We start from the raw sequence: 13,261 nt of genomic DNA on the forward strand, positions 1-13,261 counted from the left end.
AGAGAAGAAGAGAAAGAGTGTTGGAGATAAAATAAGAACTTGGTGAAGAAAAAGAAGAAATTAGAAGCAGAAGAAGAAGAAAACCCAAAGGCCCTTTTCAGGGCCAGCCATATTTCTCGAAAAGAGATAGCCTTTCCATTGCCTACCCCTTTTTTTAAATTTAAATTTAAATTTAAATTTAAAAAAAAAATCCCATATTCAATTCCCCTTGTCCCTAGACAAACCCAAACTCTATTCCCATGTTAATTTCCCCTTGTCGCTAGACAGACCCACACTATAGTTCCATGTTAAATTCCCCTTGTCGCTAGAGTGACCCACGATTTTTCTCCATGTTAATTTCCCTTGACGCTAATCTGACCCACGATTTTTCTCCATGTTAATTTTCCATTGTCGCTAGAGTTGCCCAAGGGGTCTTGTAATGCTAATTCCCATTGTCGCTAGGGTGCCCCCATTTACTACTTACATTCAATAAAATATAACAAGTACGTGCTTAAGGTACCAGCCCAACAGGGGCATGAGAAGAAAAAAAAAATCAGATTAACTGTTGATGATAAAATTGATTGAATTATATATGACCATTTCGATCTGCATGTACGAGTATTTTGATTTGGAATGATGACAACACGTATTTTCCCACCTTTTTTAGCTTTTAATATTGTTTTTTCATTTAGTTTCACATTTTGTTTGAAGTGGGGGGGGGGGTCACCATAATATTTTCAGTGCTTAAGGCCCTGGAAGGACTTACTCCGGCACTGCTGGAAACGTTTAAATGCAAGAGCGTTGGAGCCTTAACCCCACAAGCCCCTTTTCTACTAGTTTACACAACCACCCCCTCCTCAAAACGATACTAAACAATATTTATTAATCCGCTCTTTGGTGAAAGTATGAATAAATTAAATCGTGTAATTGTAAGTATATTGCGAACCAGTCCTGGAATATGATTTTTAGCATCTTTGCATACAATATTTCAGTGTTAAATAATAAAATCAGTTCTCAGCTAATCTCTCATCATTATGAACTTATCAGTTTAAATTAGGTTTTACGGCATGAGAAAATGATGTGACAAGAAATCTGAGTTTGCTTTAAAGGGAGTTTGTAATAATATAATAATAATAATTTGATTGCAAATGATCTTAACAATCCTATATCCTCTGGTTATTTAAAGATAATAGTTCTAAGGTATACTCGCTCGAACAAAACCTTTTTTCTTCTTTTATTCCTCTACAGATAAAAGTCCAAATTTTGTGAACCTGGATGCCAGGATCCAGCTTGTCCCTCATATAGCTATTGGAACCATCCTGTATACAATTACAGCTACCGATCCTGACATCTCTGATACGACAATCACACAGCTCACTTATAACATGACAAGTCAATCTCAGCTTTTCTCGTTCGATCCAAACACAAGTAAGGCAACTCAGTTTAGTAGGCAAACCGCCAACTTTATTACCATGAAAACAATTGAAAATATTAATTTATTTCACTAAAATTCAAATAGAAAGAATTAAAAATAACTTACAGCATGTTAGATTAAATCCTAAAATCTTATATATTCTATCAATTCCATTGGGTTTTAAATAATCCGAATGAGTACCAATCCGAATGATAGTCTGTAATGTGCTGATGTCACAACAGTAGAGAAGAAATCATTATTGTTATGTATATATAATTCGTATTGTTTGATAGCTTTTTTCAGTGATTCGATGTTATGTATATCTGTATTTGTAAACTGACATTAGTCGAAAATCAAGTTAATGGTCTACCTTACAAGTAACATTTATTTTGTGAACAACATGCTACATGTCTAATATTTCTCTATGATTATATATTAAATATCATTATTAATTATAAACATGTTTAGTGCAGTTTGAATTGAAGATACAGTCGTTATTCTGATCTTAAAAAGTTCTAGAAAAGAAATATTCTAATAAGTTGACCAAGTAATTCCAAAAAATGATAATTTCGACCTAGGTCAAGTGAAGGTGTATATAAACTTGTTTATCTAAGGATTATTCCTTCCTGCCTTAACATCCGAAGCAGAATCAGCCTTATTGTTGTGTTAAATTTTTAATTTTGATGGATTTATTTTTTCAAATTAGTATTAATTGGAAATACAAAGTGTTTAATAATGTCAAACATTACTGTGTAATTATAGTGAATTCAGTCAAGGACATTTTGGTTTATATTATTGTGATACATCAAACGATTGTGAATACATCCACAACTTCGAGGCTATTGGCACATTAGTACGTTGAGACTACAGACACATCAACATATTCAATATTGAAATTTATGTGGAACAGCAATAGAATTTAATTGGAACTTCATACCTGCCTTGATGAGTAAAATGTCGAAACTTTAGAAAATGCTGCCCGTATAGCTGACGATTATCCCTTGACTCACAAATTATCTTTTCTCAATAAATCAGCAGCTTTTGGTTAAAAAGATCTCAATTTCATACGACCACTCCCAAATCTCAACGTTTAGGAATCAAGTTTCTGATAAGACTGATCCGAAATTCTTGTCTCTTCCTCCGTGAACATATTCCAAGAAAAACGGGCGCGTTATTTCTGATTTCTGCAGATTGAAAAATAAGCACCAAAATCAAGACAGAGCTATTTCGAATGCTGTTATTTCTAAGAGGCCAAGGTAATGGTCGTATATTGAAAGCAAACAAAACCCAGTCTGATTTTATTATGTAGAAATATGAACCATTCATGTCGAAAGGTTCTATATCACTTGTAGGTGTTCGTCCAAGCCTATGCATTTGTCATCAGATTAGTCTCAGAACCCGTCACAGTTGGAATTGTCGAGTCTTTGCCCATCGAGGGTATTCATTTATTAATTTGCTAAGACTCAGCTGAAAATTAGGTTGTGGTTAATCCACTTGTAACTGACAAGACTTGATTGGATCAGGAATTTGATACCAATTCTGTTGTCATTGGTTCGTCCTCCATAAGCGTGCACCGTTATAAACTTACATAACCTAATTATGTCGAATCAGTTAGATTTACCTTTTTATATTTTATTTCATTCGAGGAAAAAATAAAATAATGATTTCAGACCATTATAATCAGTGAAAGTTTCAAATCTCTGCTATATCTTTTTTTTTTTCGTGATATAGGACAGGTCACAGTCTCCGCAAACATTCCGAATTCCTTTGGACATGAGTGTCTTACATTTGAAGTCCAAGATATATGTAAAAACATACACACAAAATCTCTTTGTATTTTCATGGACAACGTGGTACGTTCTATATCTCTCTCTCTCTCTCTCTCTCTCTCTCTCTCTCTCCAGTGAAAGGTACAAAGAAGTAACAACTAGGGCATTATTTGATGTTAATATCTTTCTACTTCACAAATACAATACAAATAAAATATGAATATTAGATGAGAATACTTTGTAAATAGAATACAAATTACATGCCAGCAAAAAGTTAATAATAATGTAACAACGTAATACTATTTTAATCTGGGCTCAGTGCCTTCGACTCTCATTGAACTTTATTCCAAGGAAATTACAAAGCATACGTAAACAAGACTAACAATAAACATAAAGAAAACGTTGCATTTACAAACATTTATATGCCAATGTAAAATGGAAGCATTGTTTGAAACACTTAGGATGTTGAGCTTAATGTGTTTGAGCTCCTGTGCTAAAATGGCAGCCTAGTTGGTACTGACCTCAAAAGAGGAGAAACAGCGTCACCTTTGTTAACATTAAGTAGTCTACCTGTACATTATATTCCTGATAATGTTTTGTTCTGTGATAACAGCAATAATAATAATAATAATAATAATAATAATAATAATAATAATAATAATAATAATAATGATTGTGATCATGATATCAATAAGAACTGCTAAAAAGATTAGTAATTATAGGTCAGTAAGTGAACAATGGAATAAATGAACGATTTATTAGTTGTAAATATTGTGTATCTCTTGACAGATGATGATTTAATTTAATTTGCATTTCTATGCCTTGTTGGAGTCTTCGTGGATTACCTTGCTTGCTTTTTGTGCTTGTAGGCTGCTTTCCAGTAAGATTCCTTTTTATTGTCTGGTTTCGGTACTCCAGTGCGATTGTGGGCAGTTACAGTTGGTATTTTATCGCCGAAAGTATGGTCAGGGGTTGAGAAATAGTATGCAACTGTTCTCCAACTTCTTTGAAATCCAGTCAAATATGTAATCCCGCACTATTACGAGAAACAAAAATCGGTCTTGATCATGTTGAATACTTCTAATTCATTCAATAATTAATTTTTACCCCAGGAATATCGCTATTGTTAGCTATAGCTGTTCACATAACTTGAACTGACTTTTCGTAATTAACTTCTGGTTTACTGTTAGATTTTACTTACGTTAATATAAAAATTTGAAACATTGTTTTCTTTTCTTTTCAAATGTTGCAAAATTTTAACTTCATACTACTGTATTACGACATTTAAATTGGATTCATGTCAAATTTAATATAACATCTAAGAATTTACAATGGAAAGTATCCGCTAATTTTCTTTTCAAAAATGTAGAATTTGAAAGCATAGATGCTTTTGATAGAAACGTTATTTTAAAGCAATTACAACTTTGGTAGCAGTGAATCTACTATTTGATATGCTATAATTGTAACAAATAGAATAACGTCACGAGACATTTATTAGTGGATTTATAACTTTGATAAATACAGATTTTAAAAGTTACAGAAAAGATTATTCACGTCATACTTATATTGAATGGAGCCATTTCATAATTCTAGTCATAACTTTATTGAATGCCGACCTTTTATAACTGTATAACAATTTTTATGAATACATCCTTTTCATGACTCCGTGGTTATGATTGAAAGTAAATATGTCGAAATCTATATTGGACTTAGATTTTAGTTTAATATAATTAGGTCTGATAGCAACATAAACAACAACAATAAAAATAATAATAATAATAACAATGATAATAATAATTACAATAATAATACAAATAATAATAATAATAATAATGATGATACTACTACTACTACTACTACTGCTACTACTACTACTACTACTACTACTACTACTACTACTACTAATAATAATAATAATAATAATAACTTTGGTTCATGTTGTATCCCACATGACCAAAACCAGTACAATCATTTCGTGGAAGATAAATTGCCCGGTATATACATGGTATTGCATTGCATTTTAGACTTTGCAGTTAATGAGTCTTCCTGCATATTCCTAAAATTATTCTTAAAATGTAGTCGGTTTTAGCTGTCAAGTTTAATACATACCTAGTTACCTGTCAAAACAGGGAATAATAGTAGTTATTCAAATTTTCATAGCTTTACAAATAAACTTAGCTAAACATGCCAGTAATACATTCTTATTATTCATAGGTATATGTGGTGTGACGGGTTGTTATGCGGCCATTGTGGTAGGTGTGTTATGGTTGGGGCGGTGCTCCCAATATTCTTTTTAAATTATTATAGAAGTCCCACTCAGGCTCGATTTTGGTTGGAAGTTAAGTTAGTGAAAGATGTAAAGCTCTGAGCCCCCAGTCAGCAATGCTGACGGTTCAATGACTGAATACACAAAAACGTAAAATTCAACAAAAAACAATATAATGACAACTCAATAGACAAATGATTAAAATTTCCCAAGTAACTCCTTCCGCTCGACCCTGTGATAGTCTATTGTATCATTTCATTAGTAGTGTGAGATAGCTTTCCACCTGTTTTTGTATTCTTCTCATCTTTGTATTCTTTATTTCTTTTCCTCCAAATCCTTCTCCTCTTCCTCCCGACTTTCTCCTAATTACTTCTCCTCCTCGACTTCTCTATATTGCTCCTCCTTCTCCACTTTCTACTTCTCGAGTCCTTTTCCTCCTCCTCCTCCTCGACTCTCTCCACCGACTAGACTTGTCGAATCCGACTGCTCTGCTAGTCTCACTTCCGTTTCCCCTCTTATAGACTCGGGACTCACTGAACCGGAAGTTCTGTCCCTCCAAAAACTTCCTTAACGAAGCTCTGTCTTTCCTTTTATTCTCCTCTCTAAGTTTTACCGCCAAATTACGAGTGGCTCTCTGTCTAAGTAACCCTATATTGCTCAGCAATCTTCCTAGGCGACTATCAAATTTTTGCTTGCTAGTTAGAAGTTATAATTGGGATCGAAATTGCTATTATACCCTCCGTCTCAATTCCGATTGGATGTCGCTTTGACCCGATCCAATCAAACTTAGCGAGCAAAGTCCTTCTCGCTGTCTGTCCACGTGGGGACGAATTTAGAACACGCCCCATTTCCCTCTCGTGGGTTCTCTGATCTTAGGACAAATGTTTAACACATAGGTGGGAAGAAAACGCCCCATTGCCCTCTCGTGGGTTCTCCGGTCTTTGGACAAAGCATTAACTCATAGGTGGGAAGTAGCGCTATCTAACGCTTGTGCCCATTCAATATACCGGATCTTCTCTCTGGTCACGATAACCTTGCGTAATAAATTAAGTCTAGAACTCTAGCCTGCGGCAATGCTTAGACATCAAACCATGGCTTGTAATAATACCTTAGTTTATACACGACTTACGAACTGGGGCTGAGCAAACGTGATAGTATATATGAGCAGAATGTTTGGATGTTTGGATTTCCGCAAATATTCAGGAGTATATACTTTCTCCTTTTTTCAGCATAAATAAAATATGCTACAGTAAAAATGATGCTCGTTTTCGATTTCTGCGTTACATATCACCCAAAACTGATATGTGTTTCCATTTCTGTTTTGCATATCAGACATATTCTTTCTTCATGGCGAATATATTCATGCCATCCTTTATTTGCTCAAGCTGCTAAATGCCCTTCTTGTAACTAACATGTTAAGTTACCTAACTTTGTCTCACCTAGATCATCTAATATTTTTAGCGTGTAAAGCTACCTTTAGTACACGTAAAAATGTAATCTATATATTCCATTAATATAATCAGTAAGTTGTCGCATACATTGTCTTATTATCACTGTCCAAACATTTCTATAAAATGCAAACATCAACATAGCCATATTTGAATAATATATTTTTAAGTTATTGACCCACTAATTAGTTTTCACCCCATGCAAATTAGAAGCTGTAGCATTATCTAGGCAATCTGCTACTTGACATGCTTAAAATCTGAAACCAGCATTTAAGAATTCCAATGCGTTGAACGTATTTTTTTATATATAAATGGATTCTTCTACTTCATGAAAAATACAAGCATGGAGAGTGTTTATTGACAGACACTGTAAATTTAGTAAATGCAATGCAACCTTTTTTATATCAGGTGCTTCATGGAAAGATATATATTTTTGATTCATATTTCAAAAATATGCAAAACTTTTGTGTCAAATCTGTGAAGTAGTGTATATACAGTTAATTTGAAAAATATAGATAAGCTACTGTTCTGTGTGCTCTTTTGTTGCTTGACACGTCATTGTTTTCTCACATATACCAATAATTTTTATGGAGAATATATACTAGTAGTCCAAATATTTATAGCATATTGCAGTTGCAATTTTTATTTGTTCTCGTATATACGTAGATAGCCCCCCTCCACTTACATAATACAACTAGTTCCTGCTTCTCCAAGATTTACCGAAATTTCCACATCGAGAGCAAAACCTTCACAAATGTATTTGACATTTTCTGAAGTTGAAACCCTGTCTCATAATAGCATTAAAGTAACGGCGCAACACAATATAAGCTGTAATATTGTTTCTAATTATACTCTCCTACGCTCATCTGCCATAGATCAGTTGGAGACAAAGCAAAACGTAATGGAGATAAAACATATCTTTCTCATACTCCTGTTGAATTAGTGTACTTAGTTATTACATCAATTTCATGTTAAAGTAAAATAAGTCTATAAAAAATGAAAATTATAAAAATAAACAAATTTAGAGAAGAAAAAGACTACCAAAAAACCTCGTATACATAAAATGATATATGTATTCGAGTTTTGCCTAGAAGATTAACATTCAGTCGCTATTAGTTTTCTTATCTTTCTTTTAAATAAGATTGAAATGAAATTATTTAGGACAAATAAACAATGCATTATATGACTCGCGCAATACCTATGTAGTTGTTTCTAATGTATGAAATTTCTTTAAATAAACAATTATTTAAATATGTCCAGTTTCAATAAAACATATTTTGTCAACGGAAAATGTTACTAAAGACGTTTAAAGGCTGTCTAAGTAGCAGCAGTATAACTAAAGCAGGGTCACGATATTCTCTTTGTTAATTTTTGGCGTGGTTTTCTCGTATCAGATTCATGGGAAGTAACTCATCACGATCCCAAATAATATTTGAGGGGTAAATTTTCATATTTTTCAAGATGTGCATTATAGAGTATATGTGTAATAATCTATTCCTTTTCTCCAAAGTATATACATTTTAGGAACAGACGATGGGTAGCATCTAATGGATAAATAGTTGGAATATTTCAAAACTTTGATATATACTAAAGTATATATTCTCACATGGATGAGACTGGACTAATCTAGTAAAGTCACATATTTCCATGACAATGTCAATCTTCCAGGTCAGGAATGGATACGAAAAAGTAAATCATTTATATATATGTCACAAGTATTTTGTGTATGAAGTATACAAAATTTTTACATGCGTTAATCATCCGTTAAATCAATTAGGGGTTATTTACATATTTTAAAACGTTTTCACCGACGTGAGTGTCTCAACGTCATATGATGAATAGCTGATGAACTACCATAGCAATAATACATTTTATCTGTTGGCTAGTGGACTTCTTAAATACTTTATATTTTCACTCTCCATTCTAGTATATCTGATGTCAATCAGTAATGGTGTAATCTTTTCCATCGAGCTAAACTGGCTTTATCACGAGATTAAATTAGTGTTTAAATGCTTCCTTGTTCTTGAATAGATTATTGCAGAGACAAACCAATATTTATGAAATCATCATGTACTAAAGATTATAATGGAATATTTGAGATATAGCATCAGTTGGTTTTAAGAAAAAGCTACGAAATGAGAATCTCTGGATTATTTTGTCCTCACATTAGATTTTCAGTTCATACCAAGAATGAAACAGCTGCTGTAATCTTGCATACAAATTGTATCTACTTTATGACTTGCCATTTGAATCTACTTATTAAACACAGCATGGGATTATTTAATCTATCTATCTATCTATCTATCTGTCTGTCTGTCTGTCTATCTCCCTGCCTGCCTACTTACCAATCTACCGGTCTACCTCGTTCTATCTGTTTATCTCTCTGCCTTTCTACTAGTTATTATATGTGTTGGTCTGTGTGAAGTTCTATGTGACTCACTGTTATGCGTTGGAGTGGGATGCTCCCAATATTTATTTGAATTACTGAGGAATTCCCACCCTTGCTCGTTTTGGTAGGATGTGAAATTAGTGATAGAGAGAGGTAAAGCTCCGAGCCCCCAGTCAGCAATACCGACAATTAAATTATTAAGAACACAAAGGTGAAATCCAAAAGAATAACAATTTAATACAAATTAAGCGGTATTAAAATCTCAACCAATCTACTTCCTCTCGACCATGTGACAACTTATTTCATCACGTGATTATAGTGTGAGATGGCTTTCCCCTGTACTTGGTTTCTACTCATCTGTGTTTACTACGCCAATTGCTTTCCTCCTTCCGGTGTTCTCCGATTCTTCCGGTCCTCTTCCCCTTTTGTCTTCTTTTCTCCTCCTCCTTTTCTTTCTCTCTTTCTCCTTCAACGAGGCTTGTTCCCCGCCTACTTCTATTCGCTATTTCTCCTTCAACGAATCTTGTTCTCCGCCTACTTCTATCCTGTCTCTCTGAGACTCGGGACTTGACTACTCTGTCCTCAAAAGCTTTCTTTACGAAGCTTTCTGTCCTTAGAATGTACTAAGAGTTTTCCCGCCAAATCACGAGTGGCTCCCTCGGAGTGAGTATATTCTGCTTTACCAGTACGACGGCTTACAAATCACCAATTCGTTGTCAGTCCGAATGACCGTTAAATTCTGGTTCGAATTGATGGCCCCACCCTTCCTCAGTTCTGATTGGATATCAATTCTACCCCCAGTCGGTTGAGGTTAACAGACGGGCCTCAGGCCATCTGTCAAAGCGGGGAGATTTACAATAGAGTTGAGGGTCCTTTGTTCTTAGAACAAAGCTTCTAACATCTATATGCTAGTGTTAACACCTATCGGGGGGGGGGGGTCTTGTACAAACAAAAATCGCCGCAACAGTGCAGGGTCGACATACTCATTGCGCTAACCCATTCCTTTGTTCCTAACTTACGTAATCGCGGTCAGGCAAACGTGACAGTCTGTTTACTAAAATTAGTTTTACTTTGCTTTAGCCACCAACAATTATGTGTACACCGCAAACGGCCTCCATTATAGAGACCACAACCGGAAATGTTGCCCTGATTTCTGTGGTTGTGTCAGATCCTACAGATGACGTCACGTGTTCTCTGCGTACCTGGCCTCAGAATAACCATTTCCAACTGAGAGGAGCAAACTTCGGTAAATAATTAATTTTGTCTTCTGTTAATATTTTATTATCAAGCGACATATTCCAAAGACGTGAGGAGTGTGATTCCTAAGCGCTTTACGTTCTGGTTGTTTAAATTTGTTTCTGAATGAACTAAAACAGCTGTTTCGTGGACTGGCACATGCCAGCTGCTTTGGCACATTCCGCGTTGATACAATGTTTCGGATTTAGGCTAGCTACAATATACAACAGATGCAAGAAAGGGTCCTTACAAATAACATACAAGTGTCAAGTCATATACTGTCTTCTTTAGCTGGTGATAAGAATGGCAAAGATACACTTACAGTTTTACATCCTGAATTTCCTCAGAATGTACTTACTTAGTTCTGCAAATCCGAGCCATGTCATAGGTTCTTAATCTTGATTACACATTTCGAAATTGTACTGTAATTTCGATGATAAGTGCAATTACATCCTCCTTACTGCACTCAAAATGAAATAAGCATTAAATTCCATAGCGTCTTTTTGATAATTGCAATTGAAAGACTTCATATTTTCCCCACATTATGATTTCAAACATTCAGTGACAGAAACGGAAACACATCTGCAGATGTCAACACGCTTCTCCCTAGCTTCTTCAATCCCATGTATTTCATGTGGCATTGTCACATATAAATCCAGTCCATAATCACGAAATTTCGTAGAAACGAAAAATATACCAAAGTCTATTCATTCTAGATCAAACGGAAAAGTTGTTGCAATGCGCATTCATTCACAGTATGACTTCAAATTTCAATTTTAAATAGACACGCCATTTTCTTTCCAAAGTTATGTAGAGCGCGACTAAGTTCAAATTTATCTGGACTGAGTATCGTGCACAGTAATAATGTTGTTGTTGTGTAATGATATGCGCTTGTGTATTTAGTTTGGAATGCGGCATACATTCATTTACTTTGTTTCGTTTAGTGTATTCGTACAAACGTGTGATATTATTATAGTTATAAACAAAACGCATTTGTTATATATGCACACCACAAAATTGTTTAATTAGACTTAAAATTCCGATTTATAAAATGAAAAAAAAATATTCGGCAATCTCCGTAAACAATCGGTAGTTTCCGCGTGCCAAAACCGGATATGACGTACATTTATCCCTTCTATTCAACCTAGCCATTCAAGTGCTTAATTTCCCCACGTAAATGTCTATGTGATATAGCGTACGATCGTGCTTTTGTACAGCAAATATGGTGCACTGTGTTGCATACGGATGTAACCAAAAGAGTGATGATGGGAAAAAGCGTTCTTTCGTTTGCCGAAAAACAATGTTTACCAGAAAAAGGTGGATTTAATCTTTGAGATCGAAATGGGGAGGGATGGGAAAGTTGTATCATTCATGCCGGATTATAGTGAATTTGGCCCAAAGACAATTCGGCCCAACTCGAAATAGAATTCGGCCAGACTTAACAATAGTTTGTTCGTTCTTTTTCTTCACCAAAAAAGTAGATGCTATGTAAGATAGGTTTTAGGGAAGAAAAAAAAACTAAATTTAAACAAACTATTTTGATATTCTTTGAAAGAAAATAATCATACTTCGTAACGTACATGTTTATGAGAGAAAATACAAATAATATTCTACATAATACGTATACATTTTGCTAAGAGCAGTGTACATGAGATATTATAACAAATATACTTAATTTTAGGCTTCACGTTGCAACACAGCTGCATACAATACATACTAGATTACACATGAGAGAGAGAGAGAGAGAGAGAGAGAGAGAGAGAGAGAACAATGTTGAGCATTTTGTCAGTATTTAGTTGCTGCAATGTGAAACTCTTACCAGTTAATTTTATTGTTTGTTTTTATTTTTCAAGCTGTCTCTGTGTTTGCGCGCGTAAATTGAAAGCTTGTCATTGCTGGTCAATATCGTCAATCATATTTGCTCCATTATTCCATACAAATTAGAAAGGAAATAATGTTGTGTTTAATTTGGCTCCCATCCCCACGGTACAAAATAAATTGATAAACATACACTTGTTTGAAAATAAAATGAAAGAAATTAACCTTGCATTGTTATCATATATTCCTTCTTTTTTCATCATGCGAAAATTATTTTTTAAAAATATATATCGACGAACTCCGTATATGCAGCGGATGCCGCCTTGCGTTGCATCCTTAGTGTTTATGTGTATCGCTTATGTCAAAAAACTAAATCGCAAATGAGACGAAAGTATCACCCGATTGCTTGAAGGCACCTGCCATTTACGCGTAAGTTACTTATTGCTAACTGACCCAGATTGTATTGTATCCAGGTTAACTATAAGTCGGTATATCGGAAATAAAAAAAGGATCATTATTTTAAAATACATTCAATGTGAGTGCAAATGATAATCTTTTTGCTAGCATGGGTTACATAAGTATTATTAAAGCAAGTTATTATTGGGTATAATATTTGCCCTGCAAACATCAATTATGATTACATATGGCAAACAAATAGAAGCCCGGGTAATAAACACACCTGGCATGGAGCAATAAACTCATTGTTTAAACTTACCGACAGGATGTCAAATACTTAGGTTATTTTATTACAATGCAAACCAACTCCGGAAACTTTGGTATCTTTCTAGTGTGCCGATTTTTTCTTCTGAAGTCGGCCGACAAAAGGAAGTCAAGTTTGGTTCCTTTGGATTCTTTAAATGTGCCGATTTCTTTCATCTTTTTTTTTTTTATAAAGTTTGCCGACACAGGGAAGCTAGCATTGATTCTTTTTACCTGTATTAA

At 34.4% G+C, this 13,261-nt stretch overlaps 1 protein-coding gene across 1 annotated transcript in view; it reads left to right on the forward strand.

The window, feature by feature from the left end:
• LOC149805088 (uncharacterized) overlaps positions 1-13,261 on the forward strand; it is a 78,918-nt gene that overhangs the window by 21,996 nt on the left and 43,661 nt on the right. The window contains exons 6-8 of the mRNA XM_089947253.1: positions 1,228-1,407; positions 3,125-3,246; positions 10,346-10,511. Of these exons, the coding sequence (XP_089803379.1) occupies positions 1,228-1,407; positions 3,125-3,246; positions 10,346-10,511 (468 nt within the window). The remainder of the gene's footprint in view (positions 1-1,227; positions 1,408-3,124; positions 3,247-10,345; positions 10,512-13,261) is intronic.

The sequence above is a fragment of the Sinohyriopsis cumingii genome, chromosome 2 (assembly GCF_028554795.1).
Source record: "Sinohyriopsis cumingii isolate HCF-2022 chromosome 2, ASM2855479v2, whole genome shotgun sequence".
Classification (NCBI taxonomy): Eukaryota; Metazoa; Mollusca; class Bivalvia; order Unionida; family Unionidae; genus Sinohyriopsis; species Sinohyriopsis cumingii.